The sequence below is a fragment of the Necator americanus genome, chromosome I (assembly GCF_031761385.1).
Source record: "Necator americanus strain Aroian chromosome I, whole genome shotgun sequence".
Taxonomy (NCBI): Eukaryota; Metazoa; Nematoda; class Chromadorea; order Rhabditida; family Ancylostomatidae; genus Necator; species Necator americanus.
In genome coordinates this window covers 37058729-37078697 of record NC_087371.1, presented here as the reverse complement: position 1 = coordinate 37078697, position 19969 = coordinate 37058729, and the positions used below count along the sequence as shown (strand labels likewise).

The 19969-nt window shown below is 40.1% G+C and overlaps 2 protein-coding genes across 3 annotated transcripts; one reads left to right on the top strand and one right to left on the bottom strand.

Annotated features, from left to right (window-relative positions):
- Positions 1-1308: 1308 nt before the first annotated feature.
- RB195_008028 (uncharacterized protein) lies at positions 1309-11498 on the bottom strand (the record flags this gene model as incomplete). The annotated part of the gene is made up of 21 exons (XM_064181990.1): positions 1309-1320; positions 2047-2159; positions 3203-3290; positions 3357-3404; positions 3513-3599; positions 3758-3867; positions 3922-4023; positions 4870-5070; positions 5128-5310; positions 5363-5513; positions 6410-6549; positions 6614-6734; positions 6803-6982; positions 7044-7241; positions 8351-8530; positions 8606-8794; positions 8886-9087; positions 9153-9356; positions 9430-9541; positions 9617-9829; positions 11315-11498. The coding sequence occupies 21 exons, from the start codon at positions 11496-11498 to the stop codon at positions 1309-1311; spliced, it is 3018 nt and encodes a 1005-aa protein (XP_064038736.1).
- Positions 11499-12532: 1034 nt separating this feature from the next.
- Positions 12533-16601, top strand: RB195_008027 (uncharacterized protein; the record flags this gene model as incomplete). Of its 2 annotated transcripts, XM_064181989.1 has the most annotated exons (6): positions 12533-12645; positions 12711-12817; positions 13062-13088; positions 13688-13771; positions 15686-15865; positions 16534-16601. In XM_064181989.1, 6 exons carry the CDS (start codon positions 12533-12535, stop codon positions 16599-16601), a joined length of 579 nt encoding a protein of 192 aa, XP_064038735.1. The 2 variants fall into 2 exon arrangements, with proteins under 2 accessions (XP_064038735.1, XP_013298754.2); XM_013443300.2 differs by lacking the exons at positions 12533-12645; positions 12711-12817; positions 13062-13088 and having other exon boundaries at positions 13690-13771.
- Positions 16602-19969: the final 3368 nt, after the last annotated feature.

Below are 19969 nucleotides of genomic sequence, written 5' to 3'. Positions count from 1 at the left end.
GATTCAGAATCTTCTGTCACGTATTTGAATTATATTAGTTTGGTTGCAGGCGCTGGATAACGATGGCATTGCTCGTATTCTACCGCATAACAACTTGCATCGCACAGGGCAAGAGTGCAACCAATGTTGTTCCTCACGTTTTTCTTTTCTGGATTACCAGGCGGAATTGAATGTGATCATTCTCAAACCGTGAACGTGAACTACAGCCCTTTGCCTATTCACTCGTGAAGATTATCCGAGGCAGTCAATTTCATGACATGCTTCCTTTTAAAAAATATATATCAACCTTAACCCTTCTAACAGACAGTTCTACGTAGAATGTTTTGAATATGATATTGTAGTAATCTCGTGGATACTCACATGCACTATGTACAACCACCGGCAATCCTAACTCCTAAATTTCCATCATATCCTTCGCAATCTCAAAAAAAAACCTCTTAACTCCAACTTCCTTACAATAAACAATGGAATTCAATTTCTCTGCGAATACAACATAAATAAAATTTACAATATTTATACTTTCTGTATAAATCACATACAATCGTAAAATATAACCTTAATGGTTTAGTGTAAACTATAGAATTGCGAGACTCATCATATTCACAAACGAAGAACGCGAATTGGATAGGCAAATGACGATTCTGACCATGTAGAAGCCGAAAACTTCGCGCATGGGCTTAGGTGAGAGAAACTGTGGAAGAGATCGGAACACCACCTACTCAACTCGGCACACGAATAAATTACTACCTCTGCGCGCACTTCCGGTAATCTCCGGATGTGCGACGAGTCAAAGACGCTTACTAATGAATGGTCCGGCCGTAGACAGCTAGAAAGGTTGGGAAAAACGCGAGAACTTGTGTGTGTGCGCGCTATTGTGGACGATGCACCTAATTTGTGAATTGGCAAAGTGAGAAAATAGAAAAAGCTAGGAAAGGATTAGGTGGTGACGCTATTCACTAGGATACTTTCTGCCATAGAAAAAAGAAAGAAAAGGAATTGAACCGATAGGAACAAGATGAGTAACATGCACACATCAAACAGAACGACGAAAACGAATGGAGTGAACTGTGACTAGTAGACCCTTATATCGCGAGAGCCGCAATGAATAAAACAAATAGCACCTTATCAACAACATACGGGACAATTAAATAACACATCCGCACCCTCGCTGAGGAGGAGCGAAGTCGGAGCACATGACGATTGAGCAGCAACGGACCGGCCGTGATGAGGATACGAGGGGCAGATGACGGCGTAGAGAGGGATAGCAGAGCACAGCAACGGAGTGCAGACACCGAGACGATTACAGGTTCATTGCTTCGGCTGTAATCATAGTATTTATTGCAATCAGATCTGAAGAAATCCTATGAATGCGACACCACTAATAAATATTTCATCATAATTGGCAAACTCTCAAGTTAAAGGCATCCCGGGATGGTTTAGGTTCAGGTGGGTTATGTCTACACGGGGTAGGTGATTATGGGAAGGACGGTAATTCCGTCCATTTCTTCCTAATTGTCGCAGAAAAAAGCGCCCCGGAACGCTCGAAGCTGCATCTTCCAGGCCGTTTTTTACTGCAATTAGGAAGGAATGGACGGAATCATCCTCCTTCCCATAATCAACTATCCCTATAGGCATAACCTACCTAAAACTCGCACCACCCCAGATTCGTGGGATGATGCCTTTAAGGGACTGTTTTACTGTAAACAGCCTCTTTCTTGAAGAAACCTTCGGAAAGTACTTCTAAGCAGAGTTGAAAACTGTATAAAAAGCCATTCAAATAAAAAAATCTTTTTGGAAGGATCTTGTTCGCCATAACCAAAAAACCTTACTTACGGACGCATTTAGCATCCTACCAAGAAAACGTTTCAGATTAATGTTGCTCCAGATGTTAAATTTTCTGTTCCTCATCCGATCATCACTTCTTTTTTTGTTTGGGCTTTCAAATATCAAGTGTAATAAATACTAATGAGTTAAAATTGATAAGTTTAAACTGAAAAATAACAAATATCCGAACAATTATACTATCAGAAGACATCTTAAACAAACCTGAACCTGCTGTTGTTTCATCATCTGTTGTTGACGTGCCATGGTTGCTTGAAAGTTTGACGCTGCAGCTTGCACATGACTCGTTGCTACTCCAGGTGCACGTCTCCGCGAACCTGTACGAAGGAGAAATAAGACAGTCGACAGCAGCATAAAAGTCAATAACAACTAAGGATTAGATATAGACCTCCCTAGATACTAAGGACTAAGGATAAGAACAACTAACAAAATAAACCACTTGAGCACTGGAAAGCAGAAAATCGGGAAATAGAAAATTAGCACTATGCAGTGGATACGTTAAAGTTTGTCAGTACATGGCTTATAAGCTGTGTATGCTACTATGACACTTCCCGTTACGGACATTTGAAATCGTTATGACGAATTTAACTTGAAATGGCTATTTTTTGCCCGAAAAGTGCAACGTAGTATAATAAAATTCCGAACCTAAAAATCTAAGAAACGGATTATAAAAAAAAAAAACTGAAATCCGCTTTTACGGTGTTACAGAGGTTTCACAACTACATAAGCACTCCAAATTTGGATTTGCAACCGTCAAAGAACTGCGACATTTTTGTTCGAAAATTAGCAGCAGAAATGTAATAAAAAATTAAAACAACTAAGATGAAGTCCATTTGTGTTTCCACATGAGTGCTAAACTAATGAAATAACAAAAATAATCAAATATATTATCATTCACAGATTATGGGCACTAAGAAATAATTCAGTATATCTCTATCATTAGCAAATACGATATGCGGAGGAGGACTTTTCCTGGTAAGACATGAAATCTTGACATTTTTTTTTTCAGAAAGGCAACTGTTTGTCGTTGAAATTCGTGATGTACGGTATGAGAAGCAGTCATTGCCACCGTTGCAAAAATAAAACTCTACAAAAATGTCAATGACAGATCAAGACGATCTAGATATGGTCCTCAAACTATTTCTAGGCAAATTTTTAACGGGTTTAAAGATACTACTGCGGGAAAAACAGGGTTTGAAAAGAACCTGAGATAAGAGAGTGTTTTATGAAGAATAGAAAAAAGCAATAAGTAGGGATTCAAGGATTGATAGTACATTTGGTAAGAAGAGACTGGATTTTGCTAACTTGCTCTTCACGGAACTTCCAGAAAAAAAATGAAGTAGGCAAACTATTTTCTTACCATCGACAATGAAAGGTTCCTCATCGTCACGTGGACTTGCTTCCTTGCTTAGATCAGTTTTACGCCGATTTTTACGAGGTAATTTTGCCTGGAAAAGTTAAAGGTTAAGGTTAAAGTTACTTCTTACGTTGTGAAATAACACTGGAAAGCTCACTTTTTGTTCAGCGGCTGCTGCTTTTTGACTCTCACCTTGCGCCACAACCTGAAGTTTTCTTGCTTGATGAAAAGAAACTGTAGGATAAGATTGCAAACATGGTAAATAAGACTTAGTAGGAGCTTAATGAAAGAAAAAAAAACGAGATCATCTTGCCTTCTTAACAAGTTCTGCTATTCGTTCCTCTTCAGCAGCGTCATTTGGCTGTGGTTGTGAGCGTCGGGCGCCGTTAGGAACTCCCGTCTGGAATGAACTCTGAAGTGAAAACGAAAATTCACTTTAAGAAAAGTAAAAAGAAAAGGAGTGTAGTGGAATAGTAGTTTGGTAGTTTCTATATATTTCGACTACTCTGAGGAACTTTTTTAAACAAGGTTCTGAAATCAGCAACAGTTAAAAACTACCTGATCGTGACCGTTCACAAGCCTTCCGGGACCGTTTTCACCGGTTTTTGCAATCCCTGCTCTACCATGAAACAACTGCGCCCGAGCGTTGTGTTCCAATGACAAATTACCTGGAATTACAGCATAGATCTTAGTTACCAGCCCGTAAAGGTGACCGACCCTACCTGCAGATGGAGAACTAGCCATTGGCTGCATCATTTGCATCTGCATTGGTATCTGTCCAGGATTCATCATGTGATGAGGTGCTCCGATCGCATATCGTTGATCTAAATCAGTACATTCAAGTAAGGAGGTTTGCTGAAAGTCTTCTTGGCTGTGTTCACTTCCGCAAACTACTACATCACATACGTTGATTGTACCATCAAATTCGTCTCCCTTTCATTTTGGGCATAATTCCCAAAACAGCCTCATCAACAGACAAAATATTTTGAAGTTTGTTAGGGATGTGTCATGCCGAACCTCTGTCAGGAAATCACAAGTGTATAAAGAAATAAAAATCATGGCGACACGTAGGAAGCACATGACGAGTTGACTCTGAGTGGAATGCAAGAGAACATAGCTACACACATTCAAAAGACGGCCACTATGGTTTTCGAGCTGGTACGCTCGTTCATGAATCTCTGGGTTGAAACCGTCTCACTGAACATCAAAATTCTTCTGTTCTTCGGTCAGATGCTATGATTTTATCGGGATAAGCCCATGCGCAGCTCCATACATTTACATTCTTGGGTATATTCAATGAATCTCGCCTCCTGTTATGAGATTTCTCTTAGCTTTCTTATCATCTTATAAAGGTTTAAAAGTGCCGCTAAATAAGTCATAACTAAGTTATAAAAACAAGACGTTAATAGTATTCAAAAACACAAACTACTTCCGAAAATGTCCGTTTTTACATTATAAAAAAGAGACGTTTTTTTAGTTGTTCCTCCTTTATGAAATCAAGCAGTATTAGAGTAAGTAGTGTAGCAAACTTAGTAGTGAAACGATCTCATGGAAATTCAAAAAAAATGTCAAAAAGAAAAACTGAAAATATCACAACTGAGGATTAAAAGGAAATAAAAGCAAATAACAGGATCTAACTCAATACCGGTCAATAATCCTAATAGGCTTACCACTAAGAAGCTGTTGTTGTTGCCCTGCAACGGCTACAATAGTAGCCGCCATCTGAGCGTTGCTTGGTCGGCGTTTCATGGCATTTACATTACTGGCAACAGTTGGATGTGTTCCTGTTTGCGAAACTGCGGGTGCTCCGCATATCGGTGGCGCAGCACCGCTCTTCGACACCATTTCGACTACTGACGCAATTGATGAATCTGTAGTTATATAGATGGTACGGAGACGATTGGTTGGCTATACGCTTTTCATCCTACCTATTCGGTCGCCATTAGACGTCTGAGCGATCGTCGACGAAGGGTCTACGGACTGAGGACCGCTAATGTGAGCACTCATGTTTCCAAGGGTATCTGTTGATGCGTTACCCGTTAGGTCATCCAGAACTCCTCCACCAAGATCGAGCATCGGTTCAATGTCATCAAGATCACCAAGATCAGCCACTTAAACAAATTATTAAAGCATATAATTTTTTTTAAAAATTAGCTAACTAACATTGGTCGTCTTGCCCCGTGAACAGCTTATCCACTGGATGTTCACTTTCCTCAACTTGCTGTTGTGCATTTGGTTGTTGTTGTGGATATGACGAAGGGGCAAACATGCTTCCTTGAGAATCCGCTCTTGACATTGGTGTCCCAGCGTGAGCCTGTAAATGTAGGGATTACTCTATCGGGCACGATTCTATGATTTCACAATAAACAAAACAACCAACGTAGATAAAAAGACCTATATTGAAATCACATGAACTGTGCAGAGAAAAAATTACTAGATCTTGTTTTTCATCTCCTTCAGGGCACTCTGTAAAAAGCTCAAACATGATGCACAAAAGTGTTTGCAAGAGATGAAATTGCTGAGCATGCAAATATGAAGAACATGAGACACACACTAGAAAGTCACCTAAGATTTTTTTAAAAGCCGCAAGATCAGAGCGAAAGTTGAAGTTGAGCGCAACTGTTTGAAAACGGCTATGGATTTTCGATTTGAAAATAAGCTCATAAAACTGAGAAGAAAGGGTTAATTGCATGATTTTTTTTGCGAATTCTTATTTCCTTTCTAATTGTTTTTAGGGACAGATAACAGCTCCAGAAAAAAAAACAAAGTACATGTCCGCACGTTGCCCAACAAAAACAAGTTAGAAGTTCATTACTTAGAAGGACATCAAAGGGAATTAATTCCTTCGATATAATATCTAGTTCAAAGATCAATTCATTGATACCTCGTAAAAATTCAAGAATAATGTGATCAGTTGATCAGTTTGTCCCAAAAAAGCACAAGTTTGCACTCCTAAGACGGAATTGTCTTGAGCCGCCAAACTTCCGTTGAACTATTTTAGAGGAACTCCGCATGCCATGCATCCAATGCATGGTTCAACAAATTCGAACCAATGTTAGAATCCTTCTCTATAGCCGCACAATACTTTTTTTTAATTTCATTCATGTTCAAAAGTTAAATTGTCGAGTCACGACAATAGCAATCTATTTGCACGGGAGAACAATAAGATTCGACATTGGACTCGATATTTTGTCACCAAAATATACTTACCATCATCATTCCTTGGTGGCTACCAGGATTGAACTGATGAGGTGTAGCAGGTGATGTTCCGTCACGAGAATACTCGCCTGATCCAGAGGTTCGTTGAGAAACTGCAGGATGCACCGATCCAGGACCACCGTGCATACCATCTAAAAGGAATTCAATCCTAGTAGTTATAGGCCAGACAGCAAATGCGAGCAGAAAAACGATTACCCATTGGGGTAGGATAAGGTACGGGAGGACCCCGCTGAGCAGCCCAAGGCTGGCCAGGGTGACTGGGAGCACCTCCTTGAGGTTGCCCGTGTTGTTGTTGGTACATCATCCGTTGCTGCATCTAAAATTCGAAATTTAAATTCAAACAAGACAGATGAGGATCCATGAGTACTGCCAAAAATTAGAAACCTGTTGGTGCCACATAGCTTGTTGTTGCTGTTGCATTTGTTGTTGTTGCTGCTGTTGTTGACTAGATGCTTGAGGGTACCCCGGGTACTGTGGAGGTACCGCAGGCATACCTCCCTGATTGGCTGGGTAAGCAGCACCCTGAGGGTATGCTGAGTGACCCATCATCTGCATTCCACCCGGCTAAAACTCAGAAAAATTATGGCAAGAAATAATGTTAAAAACTTGGCAAAATACTACATACCGGCATGGCAGCAGGATGCATCATGCGATCGTTGTAAAACTGTTGTTGTTGTTGTTGTTGTGCTTGAGCTGCTGCGGCAGCATTTTGTTGCTGTTGTGCGGCAGCAGCAGCTGCTGCAGCTGCGAGTTCAGCCTCCTTTTGCTGTTGTTTCTTCGTTGGTTTCCTTTTCTTTTTCGGAGGAGGAGGTTGCACAGTTTCCTTAAGTAGTGCTTTCACTTAGAAAATCGTTTTCAATGCAGTCTCACAGATTTCCGCTTAGTCTAGATATCATCAAGGACAAATATCATTTATCACTATCCTTGATTTTCTTTTTCATCTCGTTATCAGTATAAGAACGATATCACTAAAATTTATATGATGATCCTCTTCGTATGTTAGACGCTGACTTCCTACGTATCGTATTTTTTTGCTGCTCTTTCCGACTATGCAGCAATGCTTAGCCCCAAAAAGGATGCATCAATGTGTAATCGATCAAACCATAACCAAATACTGAAAAGTGAATAAAACGTGTGACAATGACTACGAAGCTGCTCAGATAAAAACGTTATTATTATGAAGGCAGAGCGAAACAGTTTGTACTATCACTTAAAGTCTCAACAACAGCTAAAATGCTAATTTAAAACTTTACCAATGAGGAATGTTTTCTGTTCTCATAAGAACACGTTGACACAACGGGTTCTGTACAGACACAAGATTTTGCACATTACGAACGAAATAAAGAAAAAATAGAAAAGAACTAACGCATTGGATTTGACCTGTGGACTTAGTGAAGAACACTCATCAGCACTGATACAATGAGAGATGAATTGAGGAAAATACGGATTCTCTTAGATTTTCGTAAAGGTGGAATGGTCAGTCTATAGATTAGATACCAAAAAATGGTGGGGAACAAGGGAAAAAAAAGATCGCTGATGGAACATCAAAAGTTGTAATGTTCAGGTGTAGAGGATGAAACTCTGTAATCTCTATACGTCAGACTATGGTATGACTAATTTCTGAGCTGAGAGAAACAAATTATGCTTACAAAATCCCTTTCTACACCAATTTCCACGCACCAAACAAAATAATCTGTTAAAAAAAATCCGTGATATCCTTGTACTTGTTTCATTTAATTTATGAGTGATTAAGAATTTCGTCATTTAAGCCGTGCAATTGTGAGACTGTAGATGATGAAGCGAAATCTGGAGCAGAGCACAATATACTGGAACTGGCTCCGTCAGAAAATTGAGAATTCTCCTTTGATGGATCAAATATTTGCAGTGTCAGCACGCAATACAAATGATGAAGTATGTAAAATGAAAGCTTACTTCAACAGGGGGCCCCCGGAACTGTCCAGGAGCGACTGGTGGAGGTCCGGGAACTGCTCCTGGCTTCATTTGAGCTGGATAACTTGACATGCGCTGCTGTTGAACGTTAGCAGGTACTTGTTGCGATTGTTGCTGCTGTCCAGCGAACATGGCAGGATTCTGTGGAGGTGGGGCGTAACTCTGAACAATGAAAAATCAATCAAGAAGTAAAAAACACGCACTCGACAAAAGCTCTCAATCAAAACAAACACGCACCATTGGGGGACGCTGTTGAGTTTGCGTTTGTTGTACAGATGCAGCGGGACTATAGAAGCCGCCTGGTGTTAATGGGGCTTGAGGGGGTTGACCTGGCACTTGATGTTGTTGAGCCTGGGCAGCTACTACAGCAGCGGCATGGGCTTGCTGTTGTTGCATCAACATTCGCTGTCGTTGTTCCATTTGCATCTATACATTTTCGAGATCAGGTACTTTACAACCACGCACAAAAATATCTGACAACACTGAAAAATACAGAAGAAGCAAATAAAACACCTACCTGTTGTTGCATGACCATGTGTTGCTGAGGATCCATAACTGGGGGAGCAACATTCTGTGGAACAGCGGAAGAATGTGGATGTTGATGAGGAGCGCCACCTCCTGGGTACATGTACGACGCCGCTGGAGAGTACGACTGATGATGAGGTGGGACGTTCGCACCCGGTGGTCCACCAACTACCATTCCTGGTGGTTGTTGAGAACTAGAATAAGAAAAGGGTAATATGCGTGGTCGCAGCAGCATTTGTGGAAACAAAGCAAATCTGACCTTAACAAATTAACCAACAATGGACTGTTGTTATTGATAGGAGCGGATCTGTGCATCGGATGTGGAGGTACCCCGGGCCCTACATCTTGTTGTTGCTGATGTTGGATGGTATGATAGCCAGGCGGAGGCTGACATACCGGTCCTGTACTGCCTGGTGGTGGATTTGGAGGTTGAGGAGGAGGAGGAGCAGATTGCCGAGATTCTCTGAAGATGTGTTACAGATGAGAACAATTAAAAACGATAAAAGGAATTGAAACTACCAATGAGTAACACTTACACCCTCTCAACAGGTTGCTCGGGTCGCCTTTCCTCCATTTTCAAAGGTTGTATAGGAGGGATGTCGTTAACAGAAACTGTTTCGTCATCTCCAACTTTAACCTTCGAAACACCTACAAAAAACATCAAAATAAAACACTTTCAGATAGGAGTGCATACAGAAGGCACAGAATCGCAATCAGAATCACCTAATCGTCCCAAAGTGTTTGGTTGCTTGTTGGCGATGCGTTTTAAACGTTGTGCGAATTTAGGAGGTAATCGAAAAGTGAGTCGACGACAATGAACCGACGATATTGACGATGAGGTCATGCCTTGCTCCCGACTTGCATCTGCGTCACACGATCCGCCCTCTTCGGAAATGGCACTTTTCCCGCTACTTGTAGACGCCACGGGTTCTATATCTGAGATAACAGCTTCTATAAGAAACTTTGGCCTTGCTCAAAAAGTACAAAATGGAAGAAAAAGTTAAGGTCGTGAAGCTAGTTACAATAGTATTGAATAGCTAATATAACCAGTCATAGCATAATATAATAACTAATATGTATAATATTAACAAAATTATGCCATCACAACCGTACGGTACAGTTTGACCTGTAACAATAAAAATCAGAAATAATTAAAAGGGACCTGAATGACAGATTTAAATTCTGAATATAGTTTCAACACAAGTAATCATGTGGAGGGTTCATTTCGGTTACGACAGCATACCGGACACTAGCCAACCTACAGCCGCTTCATTGGTTTCAAATCCAAAGATTTGCTCGGACCGATGACCAGATTAATGGCAGTACAAGAGCACAACGGAACCTATGTGCTAGCTGCGCTCAAATAAACTCTTTCTTTCACTCACTTAACTTCTCTACGCGAGATAAACTACAGTATATGTAAAATTTAAAAAAAAGGCAACAAATAATGTCCACGTCTTCCAGAAATGAGAAAGCCAAAAAACCTCTCTGTAATAATCTGAACTGTTCAGTAGGAACAGCGAGATAAATAAAAACAAAATTTGAAAGAAAATGTTGGGAAAGGCGCGTGCCTTTAAAACATGAGCACAATGTGACAAATATGCAGCATATTACGTCGTGAATGTACTTAAATACTGTTCCTAAATCGAACGCTATTCTTATCTTCTTACCAAATCCTCAGAAAGTTGATCATGTATGCCTATTATTTCAAAAAAAAGGAAAAATGCAGCAAATTACTATAGTATTTCTGGATTACTTCTATACCAAACGAAAAATATAAAATATTCAAAATTAGCATCCTATCCAATGAATGGCTGCAATAGATGCAGAGACAGTAACACCGTAAACGATAAATTCGAAGTATTTTGGGAATAGCGGTGATCTCATTCACTTCATACTACAAAATGACATGATTTAGACAGAAAATGATGCGATAACAACTGGAATTCAAACTATTAACTGATTGCAACAGTTAAGACCTATTCTCTTCTGGTTAACTGCTGAGATGAACCTTTAATCCCATAAACTTCACGGATCTCTATTATTTTTCTAATAGTGGTCGCTCTATGGAACATGTAAAGTATGATCCAATTATGGGTCAACGATCGTGTACGATTCAAAACAACTATGAAAACTACTATATATTTCCAAGTGAATAAATGCTAATAAACAAATACGAAATTTTCAAACAGAACTGTAGTAAAGCATAAAAGAACTGCAGTTAACTCAATAACATGATATAGAAACTTTTGGAACCAATCAACTCAGGATGAGTGATTAACAAATGATAGCAAAAAAAACCACCGAGTAAAATCAAATCTTGTCGGAAAAGGTGAAAATTTTCTCAATGCTTTAAGAAAATCGAACAACTATAGTGGTGGCAGCAAGTTGTATTCTTAAAGATCTAGAAAAAAAACTAACGAGAATACTCCTCCTTGACGTCATGTGAAAACGAAGCCGTAGGGTCCGCTTCCGTCTTTGGAGGTGAGTGTGAGGGTTTGGGCGGGCGTGAGCTAGAAGATGGATGTCCGACAGTAGCAGCAGCAGATGCGGAGTGCCACGGAGACGCTGACGACGACGGGTCTAGTGACGACGCGCCCAGCATCAACGCACATCAAGCGCCCTCACTTATCTGATAAAGTCTGAAGATCATAGAGATTTCGTGGACGAAAGATGTAATCACGCAAATCATAACCGAATGTATTTCTCGAAAAAAGATCACTATAAATACGTGTGAACAACTATGTAGCAGTAAAAATTTGAACAGATTTAGTGACATGTGTGAGGGACACGTTCTACAATGAACTAGGAGACCAACAACGTTCTCAAACTGATTAAATACACCAAGGAAAAAGATCAGTCAAACGCGGCGGGTACGTAAAACGCTTCTTAGTCAACATTGAATGTAAAAATAAAGCTGATAACTATAAATATGCATTGACAGTTAAATCTGATCACGGGAAATTTGGAAGGATTCTGGTTACAATTAATAAAACACTATCATTTCTCAGAAAAGGATGGAATGTGCAAACAAAACTGTTCGAGAGTAAAAAGCCTAGAAGTTATCATTAAAATAGCAAACGAAGAGAAAAAGAAGATTTCTAACAATTATTAAAGAAAAGGAGGTCGAATAGAGGATAGAATAATGAAACATGAAAGTTAGCTTCGAAGTCAAATTGAACCATCAAAAGCGCGACCAAGAGACCCAAGCTGTGAGCTAAAACTGAAAAATCGGTACGAAATTTTCTTCAATTTGATACGGGAAGTGAGGAGAAAGCGATGAAAATTGATGTCTGATTATTTGAGTGAATGAATGAATGGTATTGTTGATATCGAAAGAAATACTTCAGAAATAACTCCAATTTTCAAACCGATTAAAAACTGGAGGTATAGCATGGAAAGCCCAAACAAAAATACAAAGGAATAATCTGTGAACAACAAGAAATCACAGTAAGAAGAAGAAACTGTTGTGAACCATCACGACTATCAAAACTTCACCTTTGGACATTAAACGGCATATCCTCAGCATAATGTAATGTTCAGAGAACAGTAAGGAATTAAAATTTTGCAGTAACACAAAAGTTCACCTTCTCAGCAACTCCGAATCTAGGAAAACATGAAAAAAAAGAAAACTCCAGGATGACAGTATGCCGTTGTATATCCGCCAGAAACATATCCAGAGATCAGAGCAGAGAGATCAATAGAGCACACTACAGAAGACTGTACCTGGACCTCAAGATCAAAAAAGTACGGTCCGAAATCCGATAATCTGAACCTGAAATCAAAGAAGACGCCGATGAACGCTTGGAAAACACAGGCCGCTCGCGTCGCCGCGCCTGTCGGAGCAGCGTCGCGGTCGCGTTGCGAACGAATTGATCCCTGAACTCGTGATGCAGGCTCGCTCGTCACCTACAGTAGGCTGGAGTGGGACAAGGGGGAAGTGGAAGAAGTGGGACAGAGGAGCTAACGACTCATCCAAATTTGGCGTTGTAGAGCTTCTGAAGAGCACTTTTACTAACCTGATGCTTCTTGTACTGCGCAGAAGAACGTCCTTTAGGTCGTTTTGGGTCCTGAAACTTCCAGAAGGACTTGACTCTATTCGGTCACTTACATCTATTCAATCTAACTGGTATTTGACTGAGCTTTTCTCCTGATAGTCCAATCGCAGATTCGCCCGGACCACGCTGCGTTAAAGGTTTGAGGGTGTTTTAGTAGTTAAAGTCCTAAAGAGACCGCTCGTCCTTTAATTTGTTAGCGCGCCGAGTGATTACGGTCCTAAAATCCGACTTTTTATTTTGTCCATTTCCTGGTGCATGATTTGATTGATTTGATTACCTTCGAGGTCATTAGAGACGTTGAAGTAGATTTGAAGGATGTTGTGGTGTGCCCGTGTCTTTTCTTTCTTCTTTTTTTCAAGTCCGCACTCTCTTCTTCTTTCTGTTACTTCTATTCAATTAATTCTGTATTGTCTTTGGAGTTCTGTCCAGTTGCCGAACGCTTCTATAACTCCTCTGGGGAAAATTTAGTTATGAGGGGCATTTAGTGGTGCCCTTATTTCTATACCTTCTATCTTACTTTTTTCTATAAGCAACTTCAACTTGCATCTCATAGATCATCTGGGACTGATGCTTACGTCTCAGGGCCCCCGACTCGTTTAGTTATTTAATCCCGGAAATAAATGCGCCACTGAGTGCTCCCCCGCCCTGCTACATTTTTCCCTCTTCTGATGTCCTGCATTTTTTACTCATTGCTGATCTTGGCCTTTGTGTGATTATGACCAGTTGAAATTTTCAGTCATGAAGTACCTGGGAGCGTACCTCTTGGCCACTTTGGGAGGAAATGAGTCTCCATCGGCAAAGGATATTCTTAAGATTCTCGGTAAGAAAATCTTATTTTGCAGTGTCTTGGTCGTTTCGTTCCTCTTTTCTCATCACATCTCTTATAAATGAACATTCTTTTCAATGAGAATTGTTGGCGGTAGGTTTCTTTTGTATGTAGTTTTGTTTGGATAGAGAAGAGGTGTTTTGAATTTTGAAGTGTGAAATAATGACGAGAACTTCTGCATCTCTCGTATGTGCAGTCATCGATTCGTCTTTTTTCAACTAATTTTATTTTTTTTTGCACAAAACAGATTTCTAGGTTTTCTGAAATAATTCCTGATTACACTAATTGCACGCGTAGCTGCGCTAAAAGTGTTATAGTGTTTAGTTTCGCTGAACTGAGCAAATTTCCGCTTCGGGAAATTGTTTCGTTGCGATGAAAGAAAATCGCAAAACTGTACCGCATCGCAACTATTCTGGGTCAGTAGGTACTGTCACATTTGAATGTATGTGGGTGATCGAGTTGTTGTAGCAGGAAGACGGTACAATGTAGTTTGGAATCGTCCAGATCCACTTTTTTTTGGAATTTTTTAGATCAGGATTGTGGCAGGGCTACAAGTGAGGTTTTTTTCTTTTTTAGACTACTTTCTACTTTGGAGTCTTTGAGGTCATCAGATGGACTAGAAGCTTTCATTTAAGTGATCCTTTTTCTTTTTCGTTAACACATGTCAAGTCAATCACCACTACCTCGAGAGCATAAAAGTGCCTGTATTTACAGGGCATAAAGACTCATCGATTACTCCTATGAATTATTGTCGGTGCCAAAATAGTATGTTTCACAAGCAATCGGTAAAATATAAATAAATAGTAAAATAAAATATATAGGTAAAATATATAAATAGTAGAAAACTGATGTAATTTCTAATTTTTGATGAGCGAAGAGAAGAGAGATGTCCAGACCTCCACCATCACTTATAATAAAATCTGACTTAAAGGGCCTCAAGTAATTCTTTCATACCACGGTAGACTTCATCACACAAAGTTGAACACCTAGTTTTTCCTCACTTCTTTTCGTTTGTAGTAGTTTTATTTATTAGCTGTGAATTCACATTTCTAGAAACTTGAGGTAAGCGGTATTAAATGCTTCATTCAAAAAGTGAGAAGAGCGAAGAGAAAGCACTTTTTTATGCGATTTAGTCCCCTTTGACTATCGTCGCAAATTTTATTTGCCTATTCCCTATCTCTTTCAAATTACATTTCTCATGTTACACTTTGCGAAATCAGCTTCTTGAGCGTTTTGGCGTGTCTGCTAATATCTTGTATGAACATTGTGTGGTTCGCAGTTGTCACAGGTTTTCTTTTGACTAGAGAATTCTCCACATATGTGTGGAGAATTGGATACTTCTAGTTGGGGCTTCACATTCATAGATTTAATGCCAGATCCAGGTACCCTTTCAATCTTTACATTTTACTGTGAAGTATTAGAACATCTCCTTCAAATCTTCTTAGCTCATTAACGTGATGCATCATCACTTAAAAACGTTATTCGTGGCGTTCATTCCTTCACTTCTTGAATCAAGAAGTTCCAAACGTTCAGAAGTTTTTGTCTGACAATGAATTAGATATGAGCATAAGTGGTAAAAAGAGTGGAACCGGAAGGCCTTTAACTGATGGGTTTATCAGATAGAAGTTGTGGACTGTAAAGTGGAGGTTTGTGGGCGGGATACATCGTTAGGGGATAGGTTAAAGGCAAACATTGGAGCTGTTATATAAGTGAGTGCTCTGTTAGATAGTGAAAGTAGGAAGGTCGCCTGTTCCCCCATTTAGGGATGCTATATAACTTTGGGTTTCAGCTAGACTCTTTCTTCAGTTCTCTGAAATACTGCAGCGTTGTTCTTCTTGAAATGGATTTTCGAACTTTTTCTCTTATAATGAGCAGCTCAAATCTTTTTTTTCCATTATCAGCTTTTAGGTGCCGGAGGGCTTGATTGTGACATGGAAGATGCTAATAAGGTCGTAGATGCTTTGGCAGGCAAATCAATTACTGAACTTATTGAGGAGGGGAAGAAGAAACTCTCTTCTGTCCCATCTGGAGGCTCAGTCGCTGCTGCTCCCGCTCCTGCTGCAGCTGGGGGAGGCGGTGCTCCTAAAGGTATGTTCGTAAAGTATTGTGAATTCGATATTCTCCCTTATCCTATGAGAATAGTTCCAACGGTTTTGATGTCTGTTTGTCTTTATCCAAAGTTTTTACCTTGCATCTTTCAAGTAGAGCTTGTTTGGATCTATCTCATCAGTCGTTCCCTGCTGTGAATTGTTATTATTTTCATAGATGCGATAGTCGGAGCCGGTTCTCTGACCCCCTTCACCTTTGTTCGGTTGGGGAAGAGTCCTCCTTCACTTTTGAACGGTTGGCGAAAGGACTCCCTTCACTTGGGCTGCACCCCATGGGCTAAACCCATTCACCTGAAGAGGGTCCGGCTTCTACCTATCGCACCTATTATTCTTTTGACTTCACACCTACTAATTTCATTTAAAAATCGTTCTATCTTCCACTATTTCTTGAACCCTTTCGATTCAATTCTGAGTATGTTCGGAAGAAAAACCTTCGAAAACTATAAAGGTACAGGCGAGATCTTCGCAGTCCTGGTGAGGCACTTAACAAAAGTTTAAAAATAAGTTTTTAGCCGACCATATAATGTAGAGTATACGGTTTTGGTAAAGGTTATTTTTCTTGATTGTGCGTTGAGTATACCTCGCAGCACTACATCTTGCTTCCCGTGACATGGTGTTTTTAGTGCAAATAATTTTCGTTTGTTTCAGCTGAGGAGAAGAAGGAGGAGCCAAAGGAGGAGTCTGATGAAGATATGGGATTCGGTCTTTTCGACTAAATTGTTTGTTGTTATTCTTTGACCTTGAACGGATAAAGAAATGATTATTATTGGTTCTTCCCTGGCCTAAAAATGCCATTTCTCATGAGGAATAGTTTTCCATTTTTTTTCATGTTGAAAGGTGATTGTAGTAAAAACTGTTTTTTTTCTTTTTGCAGAGGTAAGTGTTCGGTATTGGCTGCACAATATAGCTATTATTTATTCTGTAGAACTAAAATTCTCTGGCTGTTTTGGTAGAGAAATTTAATTGTAGGGACGTCTTTGAGACGATATGGGGATGTTTTCCATATTCGTGTAGTTGAGTCGTGAATGATTTTTATATCGGAAATTGTGACATGAGAGCAGTGATTGCGAGTACAGAGGCGACCACAGGAAAATGATTGTTACGGTCTAACTGTTCCATTCCACAAATAGATTCGTTGTAGGCGCAAGTTCTACGTGTTTCAAAACGGCTAAATCCAACGTGGCACGGACGAGCACGTCAATAATCCCTATTTTGTGTGCACTGTTTCTTCTGCAAAAAAGCTAAGGGGTTTTTCTTCTTTTTTCCCCTTCGAAAATCTAGAGTATCAGCGGGATTACTGAGTGCTCCATTTGGATATGGAGGCTTTTTCCTTTTCTTTTCATGCCGTGAAAATCTCTCATTTTCTAATAATTCCTGAAATCTTGTAGCTTGGAAATGTTAATGTTAATGAAGTGGAAGCGATAACAAGACGGAGACCCCATCTCAGAGGTCGCATCCTATTAATGACAACTTCCGAAGCTAACATATTTACATTTCATGGAAATTTTTTTTAGAGCGAGAAATGTGAGAAATAAAGGAATGCGGGCCCGATGATGATCATTTTGAAAAATTCCTGAATTGAATTGAGTTTTGAAAAATTCCTGAGTATTAAACTTGATAGAGATCTGTGTAGAATACTTGCTAATGCGTTTAGTCCCAACTTTTGCTTATGCGTAACCCTATACTTCTAAAAAATGAAATAGGGATTGGAATCAGCCGATTCGTTAGCTGACTGGTTTTTGCACTAGCATTACCCTTTATGTACAAAAATTAAGATGTAGAACGGTTGTGTTGATCATTGATTTTTAAGATCTCTTCCAGTATTAGAAATGAACTGCAAAAAAACGTCTCTTACACCGGTTTTGGTGATGTTTTTTTAGACACAGATATTGGAATAAGTTACAATTGACTATATATAATAAATGTAGTAAATGTAGTAAGTTCTGTTAAGTGTGTATGTATTATGTGGAAATTTGTACAGATCCCACCAAAATACTACGAGTGCGGCAAAAGTGCTGACTGCTTAAAAAAGCGAAGGCAAAGCAACAACTATAGAAGAGAAAAAGAAAACAACTACAGAAGAAAATTGGGAACTAACACCCGAATCAGATTTTATCATTCAAATTCGATGCGATCACATTAGGCATGAACAAATTGACGAAGAGAGCAATGGGGAAAGGGATTCAGTGTGCGTCGGAGGTAACCGTCGTCCAATTCATCCCAGACTTTCTTCAAAGCTGCCTTCAGTGAGTTCGTCGAGTTGTGGAGAGTAGCGTGGACTTTGTTTAGCAGACGCCGCAACTAGAGTAGTCCAAAGGATTAAAATCCAGGCTGTTTTGGAGCCCATTGCTGTGCGGTGATGAAGTCGTGCAGGTTGTTCTGGCAACATTGTTGCACCGATCGAACCTTACGTGCAACGGCTGCGTCTTGTTAGAAGGCGTACTGCTTCGATCCCGAAGTGAGATCGAAGCCAGAGATGAACGGACTGCTTTTTCAGGACACTGGACAGGACATCACCGCGCAGCAGTGCACTCCAAACAGTCCGAATCTTAACCCTTTACACTATTCCGTTTTGAGCGGCGTGGAGAGTATACACTGCGCTACTCCCCACAACTCGACGAACTCCTTGAAGAGAGACACTCTGTAGAATAGTTGGGAATGAACTGGACAACAACAACCACCGGTGCACGGTGGATACATTCCACTGTCCTTCCCTCCAGTGTGTTTGTGCCAAAGGTGGTCGTCGCATCGAATTTGAATGATAAAATGTGGTTTGATAGGTACTTTTCTATCTTCTTCTACAAAATTCACGTTGTTTTATTTGTATTTGCCGCTCTGCCTGCGCTTTCAAGTGGGCACTTCGGTGCACCCTATCCATAAAATCCTAACCTTAGAAAACGAGCCCTTTTCACTAAACGAACAATATTGCCCATGTTCGACTGTCTTTGAATCTCGGCATGTTGAAACGTAGTTTTAACTGATTTCCTTGAGCTGTAGCCAAGATTGGTATCGATCTTTATTAAACGGCGATATCGCCTTCGTCAGAGCCTGGAAAACTCAAAGCCATTAGTGACCTATCCCCTCAAGCGCCTCATCACCCTACAGAAAGCACCCAAACGGTAAGCAAACTCAAACAGCAACACATAGGCTAGTACTTACCTTTTCCTGAGTTTTCCAGGCTCTGACGAAGGCGATATCGCCGAAACGTTAGCCGCTGTTTAATAAAGATCGATACCAATCTTGGCTACAGCTCAAGGAAATCAGTTAAAAAGAAGAACAATAACTTATGAAAATTAGAAATTCCAACTTTGCCGAAGTTTCTTTGTCCTTTAGATCGATTGATTCTCTTGTAAATCAACTAGTCGTAATACCAGAATGAGCGGTTTCGAAAGTGCAGGGATTAGCACGAACTTCCTTTTTCTGGGACTAACATCCGCTTTTAAGCCACCTTCTGCCCCACCTCATTAGTACAATTACTTAATTGAATATCACCACGTAAGACAAGAAAAGCTCAAAAACAGTCACAGAGCACAAAGTGAGGATTTAAAGGCAGCATGCCACGAATCTGACGTAGCGAGCGAGACCGCGAAAAAAGGGTTCTAGATTGCGGTATCCGGGGTTGCTCCGTTCATCTCTTCTAAATTCTCGTTTAAAAAAACCAATTTAGTTGCTACCAGGTACGATAGAGCGCGCTTCTATGTACGCGTTTCGTTCTTCCTAGCAGCTTATTCATTTGTTTTACTTGAATAAGTTGGTGAGGTGACCGCATTGGCTTTCGACCACTAGCATGTGTATGCGTCGCGTGCACAAAGAGGCGACTCGTGGCGCGTCATAATTGAAGTCGTCGTAGAATTCGCTGCCTTCAACGTCGTTTTTACTAGGGAGAGATTTTTTTACTAGGGAGAGATGAGTGGAACCCTAGTGGAATTGTTATCATCGCATCCTAACCGATTTGTTTAACAGTAGTGATAAAAAATCGATGTTCGATAATCACAGAAAATGAGTGGAAGTGGTAGTTATGCTTTTGAGGTTTTTGCAGAATTCTGGAAGGTGAATTGGTTCGAAACAATACGTAATAGCGCAG